At 37.4% G+C, this 23,634-nt stretch overlaps 1 protein-coding gene across 1 annotated transcript in view; it reads left to right on the top strand.

Annotated features, from left to right (window-relative positions):
• The first annotated feature begins 2,160 nt into the window (after window positions 1-2,160).
• GC (GC vitamin D binding protein) overlaps window positions 2,161-23,634 on the top strand; it is a 34,667-nt gene continuing 13,193 nt past the window's right edge. The window contains exons 1-7 of the mRNA XM_049630032.1: window positions 2,161-2,169; window positions 5,737-5,917; window positions 18,209-18,278; window positions 18,842-18,974; window positions 21,242-21,453; window positions 22,570-22,702; window positions 22,994-23,088. Of these exons, the coding sequence (XP_049485989.1) occupies window positions 2,161-2,169; window positions 5,737-5,917; window positions 18,209-18,278; window positions 18,842-18,974; window positions 21,242-21,453; window positions 22,570-22,702; window positions 22,994-23,088 (833 nt within the window). The remainder of the gene's footprint in view (window positions 2,170-5,736; window positions 5,918-18,208; window positions 18,279-18,841; window positions 18,975-21,241; window positions 21,454-22,569; window positions 22,703-22,993; window positions 23,089-23,634) is intronic.

Genomic DNA, 23,634 nt, shown 5'->3' with positions numbered 1-23,634 from the left:
CCAAAAAGTGGTGTGAATTAAATATATGTATATATAAATATACATATGTATATTATATGTATATATAATATATATAATATATATATAATATATATATATGTATATATAAATAAATATATGAAAAAATAAAAAATTGAAAGTTTCAAGAGCAGACACAAAGGAAAGTAAGGGCTCTCCCAATGAAAACAAAGGGAACAAAGACCTTTGGAGACCCAGCAATGCAATGTGCTCAGTAAACCACAAGCAGTTCAGCTGTACTAAATTTTAATATGCAAGGCAAAGAGTATCTTACAGAGGTGCATAGAATGTAGTCATGAACTTTAAACAGAGGCATTCAACTAAAGGTTATAATTAGGCAATAATATGGTCTCATTTGCTTTTTAGATAAATAATAGCAACAGAGGGAGGATTGATCTAAAGATCGGTTAGAGAGCCTTGAATTGCAGATGACCGGAACTGCAGCTTGAGTCAACTTAAATAAAAAGGGAGATTGGATATTGGAATTTCTCATGGGAGTCAAGAACAGGAAAATTGTTTGGCTATGAAGACTACCCTGTATGAAAAACAGGGCTTTCCCCATAAGGTTAGAAACAAGACCAGGATCACCACTCTTACAACTTTATTCAACATAGTACTGGAAGTCCTAGCCACAGCAATCAGACAACAAAAAGAAAAGGCATCCAAATTGGCAAGGAGGAAATTAAACTCTATTTGTAGAGGACATCATACTATATATAGAAAACCCAGAATAATCCACATACACACACACACACACACACACACACACACACACACACACACACCTACTAGAACTGATAAATTTAGTAAAATCGCAAGATACAAAATCAATGTACAGAAATATGTTGTATTCCTATACACCAATAGTGAAGCAGCAGAGATAGAAATTAAGAAAACAATCCCAGGGGTACTAGGGTGACTCGCTTGGTTAAGTGTCAGACTCTTAAATTCAGCTCAAGTCATGATTACAGGGTTGTGGGATTGAGCCTCGTGTCAGGGACTGCACTGACTTTGGAGCCTGCTAAAGATTCTCTTTCTCTACTGCTCCCCACCATCCCCACTTACAGTGCTCTCAAGAAAAAAAAAAAAAAAAAAGATCAATCCCACTTACAATTACACTGAAAATATTAAGATACCTAGGAATAAACTTAACCAAAGAGGTGAAAGATCTATACTCTGAAAACTATAAAATACTGATGAAAGAAATTGAAGAGGACACAAGGAAATGGAGACAATCCATACTCATGGATTGGAAGAAAAAAATTGTGAAACTGTATATACTACCCCAGAATACTATACGGTTTTGTAATCCCTATCAAAATACCAGCAGCATTTTTCACAGAGCTAGAAAAATGCTCAAGTTTGTATGGAACCCAAACAGCTAAAGTAACTTTTACAAAGAAAAGCCAAGCTGGTAGTGTCAATTCCAGACTTCAAGTTACATTACAAAGCTGCAGTGATCAACACAGTATGGTGCTGACACATACATAGGCACATAGATCAAAGTAGAAAGAGTAGAAAACCCAGAACTAAGTCCACAATTACTTGGTCAATTAATCTTTGACAAAACAGGAAAGAACGTCCAATGAGGGGAAAAAAAAAACCGAAAACAAGCAGTGTCTTCAACAAATGATATTGGGAAAACTGGTCAGCTACATGCAAAAGAATGAAACTGGACCACTTTCTTATACCACACACAAAAATAAACTCAAAAAGGAAGACAGACCTAAATATAAGACCTAAAATCATAAAAATCCTAGAAGAGAGCACAGAAAGAATGGTCTCTGACATCAGCCAGAGCAAAGGGTTTTAGATAGGTCTCCTGAGACAAGGGAAATCAAAGCAAAAATAAACTATTGGGAGTACATCAAAACAAAAAGCTTTTGCACAAAAGAATCAACAAAACTAAAAGGCAACCTGCCGAATGGGAGAAAATATTTGCAAATGACCTATCTGAAAAAGGGTTAGTATACAAAAAACCTACAAAACTCAATTAAAAAATAAGCAGAAGACATGAACAGACATTTCTCCAAAGACAACATACAGATGGCCAATAGATGTATGGAAAGATGCTCAACATCACTCGTCATCAGGGAAAGGCAAATCAAAAGTACCATGAGATGTCACCTCACACCTGTCGGAATGGCTAAAGTAAAAAATACAAGAAGCCACAAGGTTTTGGCAAGGATGTAGACAAAGGGGAACCCTCTTGCACTGTTGATAGGAATGCAAACTTGTATAACCACTCTGGAGAACAGTACGGAGGTTCCTCAAAAAGTTAAAAACAGAACTACCCTATAATCCAGTAATCGTGCTACTAGATATTTGTCCCCCAAAATGCCAAAACACGAATTCAAAGGAATACATCTATTCCTATGTTTATAGCAGCATTATTTACAACAGATAAATTATGGAAGCAGCCCAGATATCCATCAATAGATAAACGGATAAAGAAGATGTAGTACATGTACACAAAAGGATATTACTCAGACATGGAAAAAAAAAAATGAAATCATGCCATTTCCTACAATATGGGTGGAGGTAGAGAATATCATGATAAGCAAAATAAGTTAGAGAAATACAAATACCATATGATTTCACTCATACGTGGAAGTTGAAAAACAAATGAACAAAGGGGGAAAAAAGAGACAAGCCAAGAAACAGACTCTTAACTACAGGGAACAAATTGATGGTTACCAGAAGGGAGGTGGGTGGAGGGATGGGTAAAATAGGTGATGAAGATTAAGGAGTACACTTCTGGTGATGGGCACTGGGTGATATATTGAATTGTTGGATCACTATATTGAACACCTGAAACTACTATAATACTGTATTTATACTGAAATTAAAGAGCTTAATAAAAAAAAAATACCCTGCAATCTAGGTTGTGTTCAATTCCTACTCTGCACATCAACTTTAAGGATAATTACATACTTTATGCTACTAACATCCATCTCATCAGGTCATTCATCAGGGCAAGATACTGATAATGCACTTTATACTATTAAAGAGAATCTAAATGAAAAGAACACTCTGGGAAATGAAATCATTCTGAAGAAGGTCATTTGTACTATCATACTATAATGGGACAATTTCTAAACAGCCTGTAGGATCATAAAAATGTTCAAGATACTGCTCTGGTAAAGAGTATATGGTCTAAGAGTTAGTAAAAGAGCATAATAGGTAAAGAAGCAAAGATGGGCTTTGTTTCACAATTTTGCCTAGAACTATTTTTTTTGTGTGAAAAACCTACATTCCTTCCAAATCCAGTGACAAGATAAAAAAAGAAGTAGTGTTTAAGATTTTAAGTAGTTTCTATACCCAATGTAGGGTTCAAACTTATGACCCTGAAATCAAAAGTCACATGCTCTACCAGCTGAGCCAGTCAAGTGTCCCAACCAATTCTTTATAGGCAAGACAACTACTGTAAAATTCTACTTAAATATTTAATAAATCTGTTTAAAAATATATTTCAATAATAAATTTAAGTGGCCATAACTGCTACTATAATACAGTAGCAGATTTCAGTTGGCTGTTTTCACCTTTTGTCCCCATCTGACTTACTAGTAGTCATTGCGACATGAGACTTCTCATTTAAGCCAATTATGATTATTTCTTCCCAGTTTTAGAATAGTTATAAGCAATGAACACTTGAAAGATTAAAGAGTGATACACAAATAATACTGAGCAAAGGCTCATATATTTAGCTATTAGCAGGTGAGAGCTAATTTTCAGTTAGAAAAAGAAACTCAACCAAGAGAATGCTTTTGGCAGCTTGTGTAGAGATTACTCAAGAGGACTCCTAAATGAGATGTTGCAATTCTTGTTACATGTAGTTTGTCATTAAACAGAAGTGATAGAGGTTATTGCAAAAGCAGAGATAAAGTTATTTTTTAAGTGAAAGAACAGGCTGATCTTAAACTCTGTGGCAAATTTAATAGGAAACAATATAGTCTATCTTTGAATGAATCAAAAGAGGACTGAAATACTGTTAAGTAAACTAAGAACGTATGTTGTGTTATCTTAATGGAACTTATCAGTTATTCTCAAGTCTGGGCTTCTCAGTTATTTTTAAACTCTTTGGCCCTAATTTAGAGTGGATTTCCAAATAATTCACAGTAAGACTAAAACATTTTTTAATTAACTTACAAAATAAACCAGTAGTTTAGCCAAAGGAAAAGTTTAGAAGATTTTGAGGCGGCAGAAAATTCATCTTTCAACACTATAGAGTCGGTTCTTGAAGTGCAAGACTATCTTCCCATATGGTCTCTAGCAAGGTTTGTAGTATCTTTTAATCTCCTTTACCACATAGATGTCCATTGGCCTTACAGCAGTAACTAAACAAGATCAAAGCAGAGATCTTTTTCCAACTAACAGGACTCCATTTTCTGAACCTAAAACCCTACTATTTTCAATATAGATGGTGGATCAGACTAAAAATGTAACTGTTTAGTGCAGTTTACCAAGATTTGGAAGGAATCTGCCCATGTAATTAATCCTTTGCTACTAAATCATTACTGAAATTCTAAATTACTTGTCTGTGATGGTCCTAAAGCCAAGATACAGTGTTGGCTTTAAAATATTCTGCTGAGTTCCAGTGATCTTCTCAGTTTGGAGAGCTCTGCCAGCAAAGAAATTGGACAACAGCTAAAATAAGAGTAATAGCTAATGTAAACAACAGTAATAGAGAACATTAATGTTATTATGGGTTTGATGTCATGGTAAACTCTGTACATGGATTATCTTCATTAAGCTCACAACAATCTTGTGACAAAGGTACTAAGAGTTATCACTACTTTGTATAGGAGAAAAAAATCAGGCTTAAACAAAACTTCCCAAGGCTATAGGGTCAATAGGAGCTGAGGGAGGATTTGATTTCATAGCTTATGTACCCAACCCTTACCTGACTCAGTTTCCTGAAAAGAGGGCTACTCCAAGACCCAGGGACTGACCTGATTCCAACGATGGGATGAATGATAACTATGCCTTTCTGGGTAATTTACAAAACCTATCTGGGGCTTGGTTCCCTCTTCTGCATTCTACAAGGCCACTATGAACTCTCAAGTTATACTATTCCCAAACATATTAATTGTAGAGTGTTTGTAGAAAGAACTTTAAATGAGCTCCAGGGAGTCCAACATTTGCCACTAACTTTTGGGATTTGGGGCATTTACCACCACCACCTCCATCACCCCTAGTTATTTGCCCTTCAAGAGTTATTTTTAATATGTAGGTCAGTGCTTTAAAAAGTGTAATATAGGACATGAAGTACTATCCCACTGTATTCAATAAAATTTTAAAACATTAAAATTATGGAATGGGTGATAAGTTGGCTTCTCATTCTCTCCCTGCCCCCTTAGGACTTAAAAACAACTAGTCTGTGATATTTTAAAGATAATCCTTACTTGTTGTACATTTAAAGAAAGGCAGACCAATAGAGAGAAACCTCCAAGTTTCCATTTATACATGAGAAGGGTAGAGACAGTCCCAAGATGCTTAACTCACAGGGCAGGTGGGAAATGTGCCCATTAATACATTAAGTACATTTTAGTAAAAAGCAGCAGTGGGGGGAAAAATTCTATATATACCCTGACTCTTGCAGTTTGACAAAGTTAATGATTAAAATCTTCTACATTTTCCCCCAGGGTGTCTATTTGTCTTGATTGATATTATTTTATCTCTTATGGTCCAAGGATGACTGCCCTTGCTTCTGTGTAGAGATTAATAATTGATTGGTTCATAGTCAGGAATCTTAGTAAAAGGGAATTGGTTACTTTGGGCTGTCACTTTTACTGGGTGACATACAGGAGACGGGGTGCTGCAGAACTCACCAGCAGAAAAATGAAGAGAATCCTGGTTCTTCTGCTTGCTGTAGCATTTGTGCATGCTCTAGAAAGAGGTAAGACTTCCATTGGTGTGATCATTTATAAAAACTCTTAGTAGTCTGATTTTCCATTACCCTTTTGAAAAGTTATACAAAAATTAGAGAACAGAGAGTTGGTATATAAGAACAGAGTTGGTAAACATGTTGAGAAAGGATAGAATCAAAAAGGCACTAATGTGAGCTCAAATGTGGCATATAGCATTTAATTGGAATAGACAAGAAATCAAGAATCTCAGAAAAGAAAATTGAGAAGATTATTGTCCTTCTTTGATTTTTTTGAGAGCCAAGATTTGGAGAGAATCGCTTGAAATTAGAAATTCAGTTGTTAGAAGATAATGCAAATGGAAGCTGTGGTCAATCAATGAGCACTTTTCCCCCTAGACTTCAAAGATTGATGGTCTTTGAGAGCATAATACATTCTATCAATGATGCGTGAAGTCAGCAAAGATCCTAGATCCTCTTTAAGGAATTCTGTGTATGTTTAATATTTGAAAGTGCATTATAGTTTCTAAAACATCCACATGAAAGAATATAGCTTAATTATCTTGATAACCATGTTTTAGATTTTTCATTAATATTCTTTAAATGGGAGGGGCACCTAGATGGCTCAGTCAGTTAAACGTCTGACTCTTGGTATAGGCAAGGGTCATGATTCATGATTTGTGAGATCCAGGCCTGCATTGGGCTCTGCACAGAGATTCTCCCTCTCTCCCACTCTCTCTCTCTGCCCCTCCCCCAATTGCTGGCTCACTCTCAAAATAAACGTTAAAAATTTTTTTAAATATTCTCCAAATGGCATCTCGTCTTTGAGCAACGTTTAAAAATGTTTTTAAATGATAGAAGCTGAAATAGAAGCATGCGACTTCATGAAAAGTTCCCAAGCTTCAAATTCATAATCCTTTCCAATTTCCTTCTCTGGTTGATGCTTTAGTGCTTCTAAGGAAATCTGCATTCATCTTGGAGAAGTGAAACTTACATTTAGTGCTATCTGTGAGCAGCCTCACTCAAGTCATGTGGTAGTATTCATATTAACAACATATCTAACCAATAGAACAAGATGTATAACCCAAAAATTACCAGTTACTGTGACATGAATAACTTTATTCCTCTTCTCTGTACATTCACTTTTCCTTGATCTTTTATCCAAGTTATTTTACATTTTAAGTTCTATATATATATATATTTTTTTTTTTGATGTTTATTTTTGAGAGTGGGATAGGAGCAAAGAGAGAGAGGGAAACACAGAATCTGAAACAGGCTCCAGGATCTGAGCTGTCAGCATAGAGCCCCACGTGGGACTTGAACCCACAAGCCATGGGATCATGACCTGAGCTGAAGTTGGATGCTTAACCAACTGAGCCACCCAGGCACACCTCATTTATAGATTTTTAAGTAAGCTACAGATCCTATGCTCGACTACAAAGTCTGAGATCTCATGGGGTATAAATTGTGTCCTTTACAAGAGCTCTAAATAGGCCACGTCCCAGGAAACCCTGAAAGCTTACTCCTTTGCCTATGGTTTCCCTGGGGCATATACGAACCTGAGAAATCCTACTGAAATACGTTCACATCAAGATCTTCAAAACACAGAAGATCTAGTAATGGCTAGGTCCTGGGATTGTATGTGGATGCCCAGCATAGGGCAGGGGTCATCATTTTGGACTGCTGACTCTGTAAGTGCATATTGGCTTCCCAAAGGATCACAAACGTCCCCTGGAAAACAGTATTCTGCAACCTCTATTTTGACATTCAGCACTCCCTCAGGCTCTAATGAAATGGATCCTGAGAACTTCAATTAAGTTCAGACCTTAAAGGAAGCTTAACAATGAACTTCAGATTACTTAGATTCCAAAGGTCAGATGATAACCCCCAAGACATAAAATACATTTATAAGTAATAAATGTCCAATATTTGGAAATAGTACTCCTGACCCACCAGTCCTGAGCATGACCCAAATGATGAAGTCAATGATTTATTAGGGAGCTAGGTAGGCTCTCTTCTAGCAGAAAGTTACTATATTTTATATATATATATATATATATATATATATATATATATACACACACACACACACACACACACACACATACGTATATATATGTATGTATATAAAATAAATGGAGTTGAGAGGAGGCTTGGATGGTAGACAATAGGTATGTGTTGCAGTTCGATTATAGTTCTAGAGAGCTGATCAACAATCCACAACATGTATCTAGAAGACCTTTTTCCAAAGTATATTTCATTCAAGACTCATGTTAGGAAAAGTTTTATGGCCAAACACATATAAGAAATAAGCCATACATTAGTCTCTCTTGGTTGGTTTACAATCCATGTCTTTGTTAAGGTTCCAAGAAGTCATACAAGAAAGAAACCTTACTTCACCCAGTTTCCCAAACACACGGGCTCTTTCCTGAAGTGTCCAGACACCATGGAAGTATTCTTTGGGAAACCTCAGGTTTAAGATGGATACTGCTGCAGCTCAACATGAATAGCGGCTCCAGTCAGGCCAATCCTGTCCTATCAAATGGCCCTGGAGACTTAGTGCACAAGCCCTTGGGTACATCTTGGGAGAAAAGGGCTTACCAAGTATGCCAAATCCGGATGGAGTCATAAAAATACCTCCACATTAGCTACCCCATGAGAGGCAAGAAGTCTGTGTATGCCAATCACCTCTCCACTCAAGTTTCTTTCCTCAGGACTGAAATCTAAAATCTATCTCTCCCTCTCCCCAAGAAAGCAGCAGGAAGGCTGACACAGCTACACAATTACTAAGGAAATAATGCTACGGGAAATAAGCCTCTGCATTTTATAGGAGCTGTTGGCAAGAGCAGGATCGATTATTACAAACATTTTCCTTTTTGCTTGAAGTATCTCATTCTCAACATATGTACTGTTACTAGATGGGGTATCAAATAGCAAGAAGAAAGTAAGGAAGAAAGTAAGTTCTTTGAGTTGTGGGGGAGCTGCAGTTATCCTTCTCCCGCTTGCCTGTCAGAACAGCCCTAGACAATGTGGGTTATCCCAATCTCCCAAATCACCACTGAATCACCACTTCTCTTTTCCACAAGCTCCACCTTCATCAGCAGCCATGTTAAAAATAAGTTGCTCTAAGCTTGATTCAAGAGGATCGCTGCGCAGAATGTCAGAGAAGTAATTTAAGATACGTAGAGATCTTCTCTGTTTTCTTAGATAGGTCTTTGTATCCTCTCTCCAAAACCTACATAAATGGTTATTGAGGGGGTGACCCAGGATAGGAGGTCTACATGATGAAAAGGAGACAGCCATGAAAAGATCTAGAAGTGTGTTTCAAGGTGAAGGAACAGAGGTATAAAAGTCTTAGAACAAGTATGGCCTGAATCAAGTTCACAAAGCAGCCAGAGAAAAGGCACAAAAGAGGCTTAGCTCTTTTTGAGGGAAAAGGAGGAGCAGCCGAAGTCAGAGAGGTAGCTAACTTTATCACAAAGGCACTGTTAACTTCCCTGGAAATTAATAGCAAAGTTACACTCCACTGTTAGGTAACAAAGCCAGGTACACACTTACCACCATATGGCTAGTATAGGGAGAAGTATGTATGCTTTAAGCAGACATGAGGTTAACCTAGGAGGAAGAGATGAAGTTTTTTTTTTTTAATGTTTACTCATTTTTGAGAGAGAAAGCATGAGCAAGGTAGGGACACCAGATGGCAGAGGGGGATGGTGGCAGAGGATCCAAAGTGGTCTCTGAGAGGGCACCAGCGAGCCCAATGAGGGGCTTGAACTCATGAACCTAACCATGAGATCATGACCTTGGCCAAATTTGGATGCTCAGCCAATTGAGCCACTCAGGTGCCCCAAGAGATGAACAATCCTTAATAGGTGTCTATTACCCTTCTCCCTAGGTGTCTATGGCCACTTAACCTGTTTTTTTCTGCCCACCACTACCCTGCTCTGTCCCCTTCCCCCTTCCAGTTCACTCTGCTAAAGTCACACTGACCTCCACACTATCCCACACACTATGTGCTCTGTACCTAAGGAGCTTGTGCTAGCTCCCCCCCTCCTCTTAGAACACTGATCCACCTGATATCCACATGGCTCCCCTCCTCACCTCCTTTCAAGTGTCTGCTCCAAGTTCATATACATAAGAGGCTTCCCTGACCAACCTATCTCAAATAGCACTGACTATTCCATTTTTCCTTATCCCTTTAACCTTGATTTTTCTTTTTAGTACTCCTCACCTTATCTGATCACCAGCTGTGTATTATAATAAATATAAAATGTAGAACACAACCTCCAGGAAATCAAGGAGTTTATTTTTGTTCCTTGCTTAATTCCAAGTTTTAGAAGACTACTTGACATGTAATATGTGTTCAACAGATTTTTTGCGTAAAATCAGAAAGTTAGGATTGTTAGGTAGTTTTGATTATTTAAGGAAAATTAAACGTCAACTAGGACATATAATAGATATCCTGGAAGTAGTATACTCTGTAAAATTATAAAATAAGATTTATAAAGTATCCAATATGAAACATTAGAGTCTATGCACTAACTATATCCAATATTCATAATGTGTCAGCATGTTCAAAATCTTTTGAATACATTTCATCTTTACAACACCCTGATCAACTCAGTACTATTATCCCCACTTTGAAAGTGAGAGAAATTATCCAAGGAAAATAAGCTAATAAGTGGCAGAATCAGAATTTTACCTAGATTAGTTAGGTTTACAAAGATAATGCTTGAAATCATGGTTTTGCCGCCTCTCATGGGACAGATATCTGAACAATCTCTCACTAACCTAAGGACAAAAGAGAAAAACAGTTCATTAGCACCTGTTTAGGGGGAATTAAGTCAAGTTCACTCTGCCTACTATGGTCATCCAGAACTGATCCAAACTCTAGTTCATACTCCATAGGACTGGCTCTGTCTTCTAACTTCCCTGTTTTCCCAGTACCATAACCTTGGAATTGCTTGATGTCCAATCCTGCAGAGACTTCCTGAGTTTTGTTGTTTTCTTTTTTGTTATCTATATTCAATCATGTCCATATTCTACCAATTTCAGCCCTGAAGTAAATCAGCCTTATACAGAGCATTCCACTATAGGAACCTCCTCCGTATTCCCTTTTGCCTCTCTCCTTTACCTCCTATGTGTATTTAAGCTCAAACCCTGTGAACACTACCTCTCATATCTACATTTCCATATACGGTCTTTGTCCAGGCCCTTGTTCCCCCTTTGCATGGTTATTGTAATGGCTTCCGACCAAATCCCTACCTCTTATCTCTTCCCCACTTGGTTCATATTAGAATACAATACACAACCTGACAATCTGGTAACTGGAGTCCAAAAGATGAATTACATAAAAGTCAGGATCACTACTGAGAGATTAATGAAATGATCAATTTGAGCTTGTACAGCCAGCTGGTAGGATTTCAGGGATCAGGCTATCTAATACAAATCCACCCCAATTCTAGTCTGTTTAAAGCCGCCTAATGGTAAGTACAACTTCAAGCTGAAATAGGAATGAGCAAATGGTAGGCAGAATGGAGCCCTCTAAAAATGTCTAGATCCTAAGGCCCAGAACCTGTGAGTAAATAGGTAGGTTACATCACAAAAGGGAATTAAGGTTGCAGATGGAAAAAAGATTGCTAATCAGCTGACCTTCAAATAGAAAAATAATGCTGGATTACCCGGTGGGGTCAATGCAATCACAAGGTGCTTATGGTGGAAGAAAAGCAGAAGAGTCAGAGGAAGGGGTGACTAAGGAAAAAAGATGCAAAATTCTAGCTTTGAAGATGGAGAGGATGGCCTGGTCCCAAGAAATGTTTACTGCCTCTAGAAGCTGGAATAGAAAAGGAAACAGATGATCTCCTTAAACCTCCAGGAAGAACATAGTCCTATTGGCACTTTGATTTTAGCCCAAGGAGACCTTGGCCAGACTACCCAACAGAACTATAAGGCAGTAAGTTTGTGTTGATTAAACCACTAAATTTGTGGTAATTTGTTACAGTAGCAATAGAAGTCTCATACAGTAGGTTTCTGGGCCCTGTGACAAGTTGAGACTTCCCAGAGAAAAGGAGAAGTGAGGCAAGGCATCTCACGGTTGATGAGCTACCATTTTATTTGTCAGATCCAGTGAAAGCTGGCCAGGAGATGACTGGGGTGCACATTGACTCATTTCGCTGATTTCTTAGAGTTTCTATTTTTATCTTCTCTTTCATATTCCTCTTACCAGAAAGTAACTTAACCTATCTCCTGCAAGGAGGACTGGAACAAATCACAGAATATCTATATCACCAGAGTAGAGAATATCTGATAATATATACCATAATTGGATTTTGCTATGAAAAGTTGAATTTTGCTATAAAAAGTTTTTAACACATTAGGCAGGAGAGGTGTTAAGCATTTTTACATAGATTAATGTAGAAGAACCTTATGAAAAAGATACTATTGATTACCTTAAGCCCAAGATTACTCTTTCTTGAATTCCCCTACAGGAATAGATTTCAATGGATACCCCATACCTTAAAATTAAAACTTTGACTATTAAGTCTGTGTTTAAGTCTCATACTTCAGTTCTCTTATTGGACTATTCATTTTCCAAGTAGGATTTATGATTTTCTAACTTAAGACAGCTCTTCAAGTTGTACCCTCCACACAAATACTTCTCCCAATTCATTTACTCCTGTTAAAATCCTGCCTATTATTCATGATTCACTTCAGGTAATAGTTCCTTTCTTGAGGGTTTCTAAAAGCTCTCCCTTCCATTCTCAAGTTTCATAATGCTTTGTTTCAATCTCTTCTTGGGCAATGATCACTACTGGTATGACATGCTTATCTCTACCACCAGACTTCAGTTCCTTAAGTATCGGGGTCTTCTGAGTTTTGGCATAGCACCTTTTTATTCCTGAAGGCTATACAATGCATTCCAAATTTCCACATCAAGATGTAGAACATATCGCCCTCAAGTATCCCAAAAGTGGGAATATGAAACTTGCTCCCTGATCTTCACCCCTGCAAAAGCATTTGTAGATGACAAGGTACCCAACTTATAAAGGGAAGGGGCAGTGCAAGAAGATGTAGAAAGAATGCCCTCCTTTGAGACTTTGGTGAGACCACTACAGTAGACCCACGGACGTTGAATTTGAGTGAAGTCCATGAGGCCACTCTCTACCACAACTGTCGTTTCTAGAGAACTGACTCACTGACCCCGTATCTCCTACCGTTTAATTTTCAAAATATAAAATGAAGCTTTATTTGTTCTTCTGATGGCATCCTAAGAAGGACATTTCATTTCCTCTAAATTGTTTAATCTATAGAGGTCATGTAGAGTTCTAGGTTTAGTATTAGAAGGATTGAATTTCTTTCTATGGACTCAAACCCAGAAAACTGCACACTGGCCTATAATCATTATCAATGTGAAAGACCAGATCAGTGTTTTACTATTAAAAAAAAAAAAAAACAATAGAAATGAGAACCAAAAGAGCCTGAAAAAAATGAAATCAAGTTTTAATTCGCCACTGCTTCATTAACAGGGATTCTAGCAATAAATCAGTAGTTTTATCTCCAATAACTAGGGAAGCTTCCTAAACCAGTCCAGCAAGGCTCAATTTCTCAAGTAAAATCACTATTCTGAAATCAATATATAGTCTGCTTAGTTTAAATAAATGCTACAAATCATATTTCTAAGTTCACACTCACACACCTCCCCCCCCAAATATATGGACATTTTCTGACACCAATGAGTCTGTCAGTGCATGATGGAAATGAAAATGCCAAAGGAATAAAATTAAAACAATATATAATGCTCCATGGAGCTCTGAAAACCTATGATTCTCCAAAACAAAAAAGGAAAATAGCAACATTAATACGGTTTCAGCATCCTACATAAGCATTTATTCAATTCAATGTTATTTAGGGTACAGCCATTGCTCCTGGTATATAAATGGCTTTTATAGGGGACCGGAATTTGTTTTAGAGAAATACTGTAGCAGTAGTTCAAGCATTCAAAATACATTTTTTAGCAAAGTTTGTACCAGGACAGTAGTACCTTATGGTCTATTTTCAACTAGATTGAAAATTCCATGAGGGCAGAAGGAGTATTTTGCTCTCCATTGTATATTCACTACTGAATCCAACCACCTAGTACAGAGTAGGTCTTCAAAACCTATCTGTTTCATTTATTAATACTATTAGCTCTGTTGAGAGAGAGGAGGTACATAAAGCAATACCAATTTCCTAAAAATAAATCAAGTTTTCAAAAGTCTAGATAGAATTAAACACAACTTACCAGAATATTTCACAATATAGAAAGAAATGGGACAGGCTATTGCAAAAGCAAAAATTCCATTAATTTGTAAACATTTAGTGCTTAGGGGTCACTTGATGTCAAAGTGATTTCACCAGAGTCACTGAGATTATGCCAATATTTACTGGGGCTGTATCAAAGTCCAGATTGCCTTCTTTATAACCACATGGAACATTCAAGAACAGACTGTGTCATTTATCATTCATTCTAGATAGTATTTAATTACATGAATCAAAGTGGGTTCAACTGGTATGAAAACATTTAGCAGCACTCCCTGGAGTAAGGAATCAATTTGTAATAATCATATTGCAAATTAACTTCAGTATTTGTTTTTTCAACCATTAGATAATGATTAACATCTGCTTAGGCTTATAAGATATAGGTATTCTCTGGATAAATAAGTGAACAATTTTTTTTTTTTAATCAGAAACATATTTTGAGTAGTCTATCTGTAAGATACATGGTACAACAGCTTCCTCTACAGGTTATTTGAGAGCTTTTTACCCTTAATTCTAAACTTTCTCAGTTCACTCTCTTGAGCTGCCTTCCTTGCTTCTATCAAGCCCAAGGTTGAATTTCTAGAAAAAATGGTTCCAAAACCATTTTAAATCTTATGTAGTTGATCTAATTTCCCTCCCTTTTTTTGCATCGTTATTTTGAATTTTTTTTAATTTTTAAGTTTTATTCAAATCCAAGTTACTTAACATATAGTGTAGCATTGGTTTCACGAGAATTTAGTGATCCATCACTTGCATATAACACCCAGTGTTCATCCCAACAAGTGTCCTCCTTAATGCCCATCACCGATTTAGCCCATCCCCCACCCAACACTCCTCCAGCAACCTCAGTTTGTTCTCTGTATTTAAGAGTCTCTTATGGTTTGCCTCCCTTTTATTTTTCCTTCCCTTATGCTCATCTGTTTTGTTTCTTAAATTCCTCCTATGAGTGAAATCATATGATATTTATCTTTATTTCACTTAGTACCTAACACCTGTGGATTCTCATGCATTTCAGTACAAACACCAGTTGATTTAATTAAAGCTACTTAACAGGGGCTAATCTGTAGTGTCTGCTTATATCACATGTACTCACATTCCCATAATGCACTGAGTGAAACTTTTTTGGATGAAGTGAGAAATCTGAATCTGGAAGGCCAGAAAAAATATTTCTTTAAATGTTCATCAGAGGTATGCCCTTTGAATATAGGCTCTCACTTTGCATGTTATCGAGTGTTCAGCAATATCAACAAAAATTGACTTCTGTATTTTTATAGGGAACATTAAACAAAATTAGCTCTTATGCATTAAACAGAAAAGTTCTTATTGGAGTTATTTTTTGTGGTTAAAAACACGGTAAGTTCTGGGGGGCAAGGGGAAGATTCCATTTAATTTCTTAATATTTCTAAAAGGAATTATTTTGTAATCCCTTGTATGTGATCTTATTGATACGAGGATATAATCTTGTACTAAATTTAGGAATTTAATACATATGTTTATTTAAATTCCATTTGATTATTTCCAGGAAAAACTCACCTCCTCAAAAAGGTATTCATCATTTCAGTTATTAGTCATGGCTATAATAAAGTTCTCACACATTGAGCTAAAACCTACCACCAGTTTTTCTTAGCTCTACCTTAGGAACAACATAAAACAACTGTGGACATCCTAATGTTATATCCTTCATTATAGGAGGGCAGCTCTCCCCTAGATTCTTTCCCCCATGCCCTAGTGGTCAGTCTCATTGAATATCATTAATGATTAATGGAAGCTTTCAGCCCTTTGAAATGGTGACAATATCTGACCTTGCAAACTTGTCAATACATTTCAGAAAATGTACTAAATGTGAAGGTTCTCAGCTGTAACAAGTTCACTGCAAGTGGCTTTTTATACTCCATTGACTGTTAACTTTATCAATCCTACTGTCTTGTCCTGGTTTCCAAGAGGATGTGAAATTTGAACATGTAGTTTCTTTCCCACTCTGATTTTGATGGTATTTGTAATAAGGGGGCAACTCAAAGTACTGCTTAGGAATGTCTCTGTCCCCCAGTTCTGACTCTTCCCACTGCAGTAATATACTTTGAACAGTCCACCTGAAAGATATAGGGGGCAACAGCTTCTTCTGCAGGAGGTATTTGCCATTAAATCTAAAATCCTAAAGAGAACTTTTCAAAAGAAAAAAATTTTCCCTAGTCTACATCCATGCACCACCACCTCCACAGCAAACCATAGAAGACCAATTTCTACCCTGGATTCCTTATGTTCGTGCTTTCAAAGCCCTAACTGAGAGGCAAGGGCATGTGGGAGGGTAAATGCATGACAGAAGTTGCCATTGTATCACCTGAGATGGTTTTCTCAATATTTACAGTCCAGGAGAAGTTGCTAACCCTTAACACACTTAGAAACTCGGCAGTTTATATACTTCCTACATTTCTTTCCAAAAGATGTATCATTAAATGTTGAAGGTTTCCTAGACTTACTTGCATAAATGAGTCAGGGAAGGACACCATGGACCACTTCCACACATCTATCCTATTGTGTTATGTAGTAGGGATGTTGAGCAAGTGTGTCTTAATCTGTAAAGAACTCTTCTCCTGTGGGAACGAGCTCTTCCCAGCCACTTGAATGGACCTGAGAGTGGGTTCATTTGATTTTTCTGTTCCCTTAAAGAGGTCCCTCTGATCCTTTTGAACCTCAAAACAACTACCTCATAAAAGTCATGGGAAAGGCTGGTTTGTTTAATGGTCAAATATTTGTAAGTTCTTTTGAAGTTGAAACTACTCCCCCCCAGATCAGGACTGTTTCAGTCCTTTTGCCTGTGGTGGCAACAAGAGACATGTACAGTTTCTTCTCTGCTTATTCTTTTCTCCTTCCTCATGCTCACTTAACTGCTTTTACCTCTTCCAAGGTTAACAGAAAAGGGACAAGCTAGCAGGAGAAGCAAGCAGCAGGAACATTAATTCAATGGACAGTTTTGTAAGCTAGTGTTTCCACTAGTTATGGGAAATATTCAAAGTTGACACTTTATGGTTCGTTGGAAAGCTCTTTGCAACATTTCTGGAATCTCTGACATCCAGCTGGCACCTTAAAACTTCCCCTTGGGCCTCTGACTTTCAAGTTGTCGGACTCCACACAGAGATGTCCCACTGTTGGCAGCACACTGCCCTCTCGACAGGCCACCCCTTCCTCCCCCCAAATTAAGACAACTCCAGGTCAGATTGCTCTCCTGCTTGATCTATATAAGGTCCACAGACCACAACACAGCTTCCCACTCAAAGCCCTCACCTTTGCTGCCCCAGGCCACTTCACTAGCCCCTCCAACCCTCTAATATTCTCTAGTCTGAATCAGACACCTGCCATTGTACCCCAAACCCCAGGGGTCACCTATCAAGGTCTGAGTGTTTTCCTTTAAGCCTCTCTCAGTGCTTGAAGCAAGGGAAGTGCTTTCCACCATTTCTCCAAACCCACCTCACAGGCTATTTTTTGGGGGGGAGAAAATTGCCAAATTTCCATTTTCCCCCCTAAGCTGAATTCCTAGCCTTCCTGATAGAATTTGAAGTGGGTAATGGAGTTATGGTGGCAACACCAAGCCACAAATCTCCTTTAAAGTCCTGCATTAGAGGGGCTAGCTCTTCACTAAGTGTGTATGGGCATATACTCGCCATTTATGTTTTGTTCCTGTTTCTTTCAAGACCTTAGTTTAATGGAGACAAATAAGGGAAGGATTAAAAGTTACATTTTTAGCATTATTATAAAGAAGTGACTTAAGAGACTGCCCTATCAGTAAGTTCTGACATTTGACTTCTCTGCTTTCAGTATTAGGGAGTTTGTTCTGCTGTTCATTACAATGCATAGCAGGCCATAAAATTAATCTGTAGGAACCCAGCTAGAAAGGCACCCCAAAATGAAATTGTATATAGATATTGAGAAAATGCTACCTTCACCATAGATGCATCATGTGGAAGACCTATACATATAACGTTTCATTAGAAAGGAAAAGATACCAATTTTTCTATTTCTGGTTCCTAGGCCGAGATTATGAGAAGGATAAAGTTTGCAAGGAACTTGCCAATCTAGGAAAAGATGACTTCACATCTTTGTAAGTACGAGGTATTCACTCACTCTCTTGGTTACTTGACCTTGAATGAAACCACATGTGAGAGAACTTCAATTCAGCAGGGAGGGCTGAACCACTCTCTGCACATTGTGAGAACCCAAGACCAATGTGGGCACAGGTGTTAGGCCAGTGGAGGACATCCAAAGAATCCAGTTGGATTATTGTTACTAGAGTCTAAGAATTTGTTAGCAGTAAGGTTATTAATAGAGTTAAGAGAACAAGCACAGTTTAAGATAAAACAAAATGCAAAGAGTATATACAAGGGCTGTGGCAAACAAAAACAAGGCATAGAACAGGATTACTGGGGAGGCTTGAGAAAGGAAAGAATAGAAGACTTCTTGGATAAAACCCCCAAATCCAACTTCCATTTTACAAGGAACATTTGCCTAGAACAAAAACTATTTTTTAAAAGTGAACCTCAGGTTCTTTTCACTAATCAATGTATGCAATATTCTGGTTAAAGACTGAACAAATTTCATGTTTTAATATGTACAAATGTGAAGTTTCTTAAAATTCTAAATATATCAACCTACTGTTTTCCTCAGATCAATGGTCTCATACAGCAGAAAGTTTCCCAGTAGCACATTTGAACAGATCAGTCACCTTGTGAATGAAGTTGTCTCCTTGACAGAAGCCTGCTGTGCTGAAGGGGCTGACCCGGACTGCTATGACCTCAGGGTAGGTTCATGTGCCTGCCCATGTCCTTACGGAGTCACAGAAAGAAGCCAAGATAGGCCTTTATGCTGATCTTGGGGAAATCTTAGACATCAACTCTACCTACTCCAAGTTTGAGAGAATTACCCCCAGCCCAGACCTATTCTAGTATAATGAATCAGTTTTGCCCATTAGTCCTACAAGGTTCGGATGAAAAGACTGGGATATGTATTAGTTCATGAACCCCTTGAAATAATGCATTCTGTGTACCTTAAAAGCCTACCCATACTTATACATTTATCATGTTAAGACAGGTACAACTGTCCCAGAATAGTTTAGTGTTGGCCTCAAGTTATTTTGGGTTTCAAAAATTGCCTTATATACATACACTAGGTTCTGGGTTTTCTCCCTTTAAGTATAAATGCAGAAGTTAAAATGCTGAACTGACAGGATTCGAAGTGTAGACAGGACCTGAAAAAGGTAAAACTACAGGTGTTTCTAGCAGTTTACTAACACAGTTATCAGGCTTCATGCAAAGGACATTTAGATGCATCTTGATAGAGGCTTCTACCGACCAAGCTCTCTTTGTTCAAGCCCGCAGAAATCATGCTCCAAAGATCTGATTTGAATATATCCTACACAGGGGTGCCTGGGAGGCACAGATGCTTCGTGGGTTCTAGCCCCACATTGGGCTCTATGCTGACAGCTCAGAGCCTGGAGCCTACTTAAGATTCTGGGTCTCTCCTTCGCTCTCCTCTCCCCGACTCATGCTCTGCCTCTCTCCGTTTACTTTCAAAAGTAAACAAACATGAAAAAAAAATTTTTTTTAATCTTACACAATGATTAGTCTTACCTATTAATTGCTTCATCGGGCCCTTGTATATGTTCTAAGAATTTTAAATCATTTTCCCCCCCACCATCAATTCCATAAATACCTATCATTTCAACCAGACCTTCTATACCACTGTAAAATAAACTACCAACCATGATCAATAACAGAACGTGTTTTTATCTTATTTACATTTTATTTCATGCATTAGTTAACTGACCCCTTGACCTGAGATAAGCCCCAGGATTATAGAGACAGATCACATGAAACAGAGATGGCATTGCCTTTGTCAGGGGTGGGAAGCATTTTTAAAACCATGTTGATACTTTCTTTACAAACTTTTTTTGGAAAGAAGAAAAAAAAAAAAAAAGGACAATTGCCAGGGAAAGAAATGGAAAGGGAGAAAAAAATTCACCAACAAGAGATAAGGATGAAAAGGAGTTTCTAAGAATTCCTAAGTTCTGAGAGTCTGAGGAGGAGATGAGGAGGAGAGGTTTACTTTTGGCTTATGTAATTAATTCATCATGTTGCTTGCCTTCATTTACAGGAAATGATCTTTAGAAGTTTTTAAAAAGATGACCAACATGAATTAAGTGTAGGGATGTCTAGGCAGTTTTCCCTAGTAAATCCCCAGAAAGTTTTTCCCATGGGGACTCTATTTTACATTTATTCCAAGTATCAAATTCTTTCCAAAAAGAACATTTTGCTGCTGCAATTGGTTTAGTGGTGCCCTTACTATGGGCTTAGTCTGCCCACGTTATCAGTGCACAGTGTTGAGGCAGTAAATTAAGTTGCACCAGTGGTGCTCAATCTGTACTGCAGAGGAGAATAAATATTGGGGCTTTAGGAAACAGATCCTCAGGCTGCCTCTTTGAATTAATGAATCAGTTTCTGCCTTGTAAAACCCAGGCATCTGGGCTCTGATCCTGATGCAAAAGCAGGCTCCAGCACCAGCAGGTAAGAGAATGCAAACAAATGCAGAAGACTAAAACAGTCAAGAAGAGTCTGCTCATTTAATAGAAGGATGTGACCCTTCTCCCTGGGGTATTTGCAGCAGAAAGCAGGTGGGAGATCATAGCAGAATCACCAGCGAAGTTTTTCAAATGACCTCACTTACCCCAGAGATATGTTAATATTTACGTATAGAAACATTGCGCTAAAAACAAAAAAAAACAAAAACAAAAACAAAAACAAAAAACCCACCTCTAACAGCTGCAAACACAGTCCACTTGTTAATGAAGGTTCTATTTTCATTAATGAATAATTAACATAAGACCCTGTATTTACCTGTAACTATGTAAATTGTCATGTTGATAAGTCATCCAGTAGAGTTTTTGGCATGGACAGTTTGTTACCGATGAGAATTTTTAGATTTAAAGACTAATATGTCATACTCCATGGAGAATTACAAGCCTCGAAACTTCCATATAGAAATTGACTTGTTTTTCTTTTCTCATTCTAGACCTCAGCATTGTCTGCTAAGTCCTGTGAAACTGACTCTCCATTCCCAGTGCACCCGGGAACTGCTGAGTGCTGTACCAAAGAGGGCCTTGAACAGAAACTCTGTATGGCTGCCCTGAAGCACCAGCCACAAGAATTTCCTACCTACGTAGAGCCATCAAATGATGAAATCTGTGAGGCATTCAGGAAAGATCCCAAAGACTTTGCTGAGCAGTAAGCTGCTTTCATAACTAAAACTTCAGGGCATAAAATCTTCAGAAGTGTGTCAAATCTAACCCCCTAGTCTATATAAACGCCTCTTCTACAGCAACCAGGAAATTTCCATTAAGAACTTGACTCTTCCCTAAGACTTCTCATTTCAGTCAGTGCTGATTATTATAAATGCCTTTCTCAGACAGAGATAAAGTCAACTTTCTAAAACTTCCAAACTTAGTTCTATCACCTGAAGCAGAATCACTTGGATCCCCTGTCTATGTGACATTTTCAAATATTGGACAGCTACCATGATTCCCCTTATGCTAGGGATCCTTGCATACTCAGATAGATTTTTTTCTTTCCATTTATATTAATTTTTGTGATCTTCCAAGACTAATAGAAGAATCAATATATCATCTGGCTCCTCATGAATGTTAACCAAGGAGATCATCAAATTACATGTTCACTTATGTGGTAGAACACATCATGCTCGCAACTGTTTCTAGGGATATGAGAATTTAAAAAAACATGCTTTTCTGAAAATTAAACATTTAAAGTGTACACAGCTATACAATTCTATTTAGGATAATGGCAAAATACATGTCCAAGAGTCAAATGCAACGTGGCTCAGATTGGCCTTAGAATTGAAATTAAGGTCATGATTTTATAAAAATTGGTTGGCTTTCTCATCCCTGTAAATAATGAGGATTTTGCCCAAGATTTTAGAGTCTCATATAGACCCTTATGGCTTATACTCCTAACAATTAAAAAACATTTCAAGAAATAAGCCTACAAATAGCAATTGTGGAGAATAAGTCAACTGGGATAGATGATGAAAGGTAAAGGTGTTTCATTTTAGTTTGTTCAATATTAATAAGCAACTATCATGGGCCATGCACTTAGTAGACACTAAACGATAAAGAGACAAATGGCCCCTCCTCTCAATCCACTTGGAAATTTAAGAAACTACTAAAAATACTGATTAAAAGGGACTAGTATCCTATCTCTAAGTCCTTAGTGAGCCTTAGATATTGAAATTGAACTAATGTAACACATCCTTTTTCCACCAAACTAATGAAAAAGTAGATTCTGCTTCCCACAAATGTTGACCAATACTATTTTCCCCTCCCGCAGATTTATGTATGAATATTCCATTAATTATGGACAAGCTCCTCTACCACTCTTAGTCGGTTATACTAAGAGTTATCTCTCTATGGTAGGGTCCTGCTGTACCTCACCAAGCCCAACAGTATGCTTTTTGAAAGAGGTAGGTATCATTTTATTATGTAGTTATGTTCTATTTTTTTCCTCTATTAATGTCATTCAATTTAAGTAATAGTAGTTCAGATTCTGGAAGGAGAAACTTTCTAAAATGGCTCCTTTGCATTTCATTCATTGGAAAAAATATAACCACCTCTAGGAAAGAAATATCAGTAAGTTCCTTTGGTCAGAATTCAGTTTTATAGTCATAAAAGATAGCAGTTTCTTTTTGCCATTTCTGAAAACTGCTTTCAATGGATCTTGACCATCTAATAAGGTTCTCTCACTTATTTCCTAGAGACTCCAGATGAAACATTTATCACTTCTTACCACTATGTCAAACAGAGTCTGTTCACAATACGCTGCTTATGGGAAGGAGAAATCAAGGCTCAGGTAAAGATTAAGCACTAACAGTATGTTTAGCTGTTTGTGTCTACACGATCTAGAATATTAGAATTCTCTAAGAAAATATTTGTGATAGAATATATAGACTATAGTCTTATGTTCCTGTAATTCTCAAAATATAGTCCGGTTCTTTTTCTCTACATGAAATATGAATCAAGAACAAGTATACATTGTCAAATATGACATTTACTTTTAATCAACCTTTTCCATATACTTATGGGAAAACTGGTAGACCACTAGAAATGGTTTCTTCAGTATTCATATTAGCATATATTACAAACACAAAAACTCTTTACTCATCACCTGTTATTTCCTTGACCTATTTTTTTCTTGGGATGAGACTTCCTGAATTCTTATTATATGAAGCTTTGTCCTATATATCATGCATATCTCTTAAGCTTAATGAATATATTCTAATTAGTTAGCTACTTTATTTATAACCTTCACTTTGATTTTTGTGTGGCTACTGTTAACACTATATTTTAATTCTGACAGTTTCTAGGTTAACACTTCTCTCATCTCCCCAGACTTCTA

Source organism: Panthera uncia, chromosome B1, assembly GCF_023721935.1.
Source record: "Panthera uncia isolate 11264 chromosome B1, Puncia_PCG_1.0, whole genome shotgun sequence".
Classification (NCBI taxonomy): Eukaryota; Metazoa; Chordata; class Mammalia; order Carnivora; family Felidae; genus Panthera; species Panthera uncia.
This window is presented reverse-complemented; position numbering and strand designations above follow the sequence as displayed.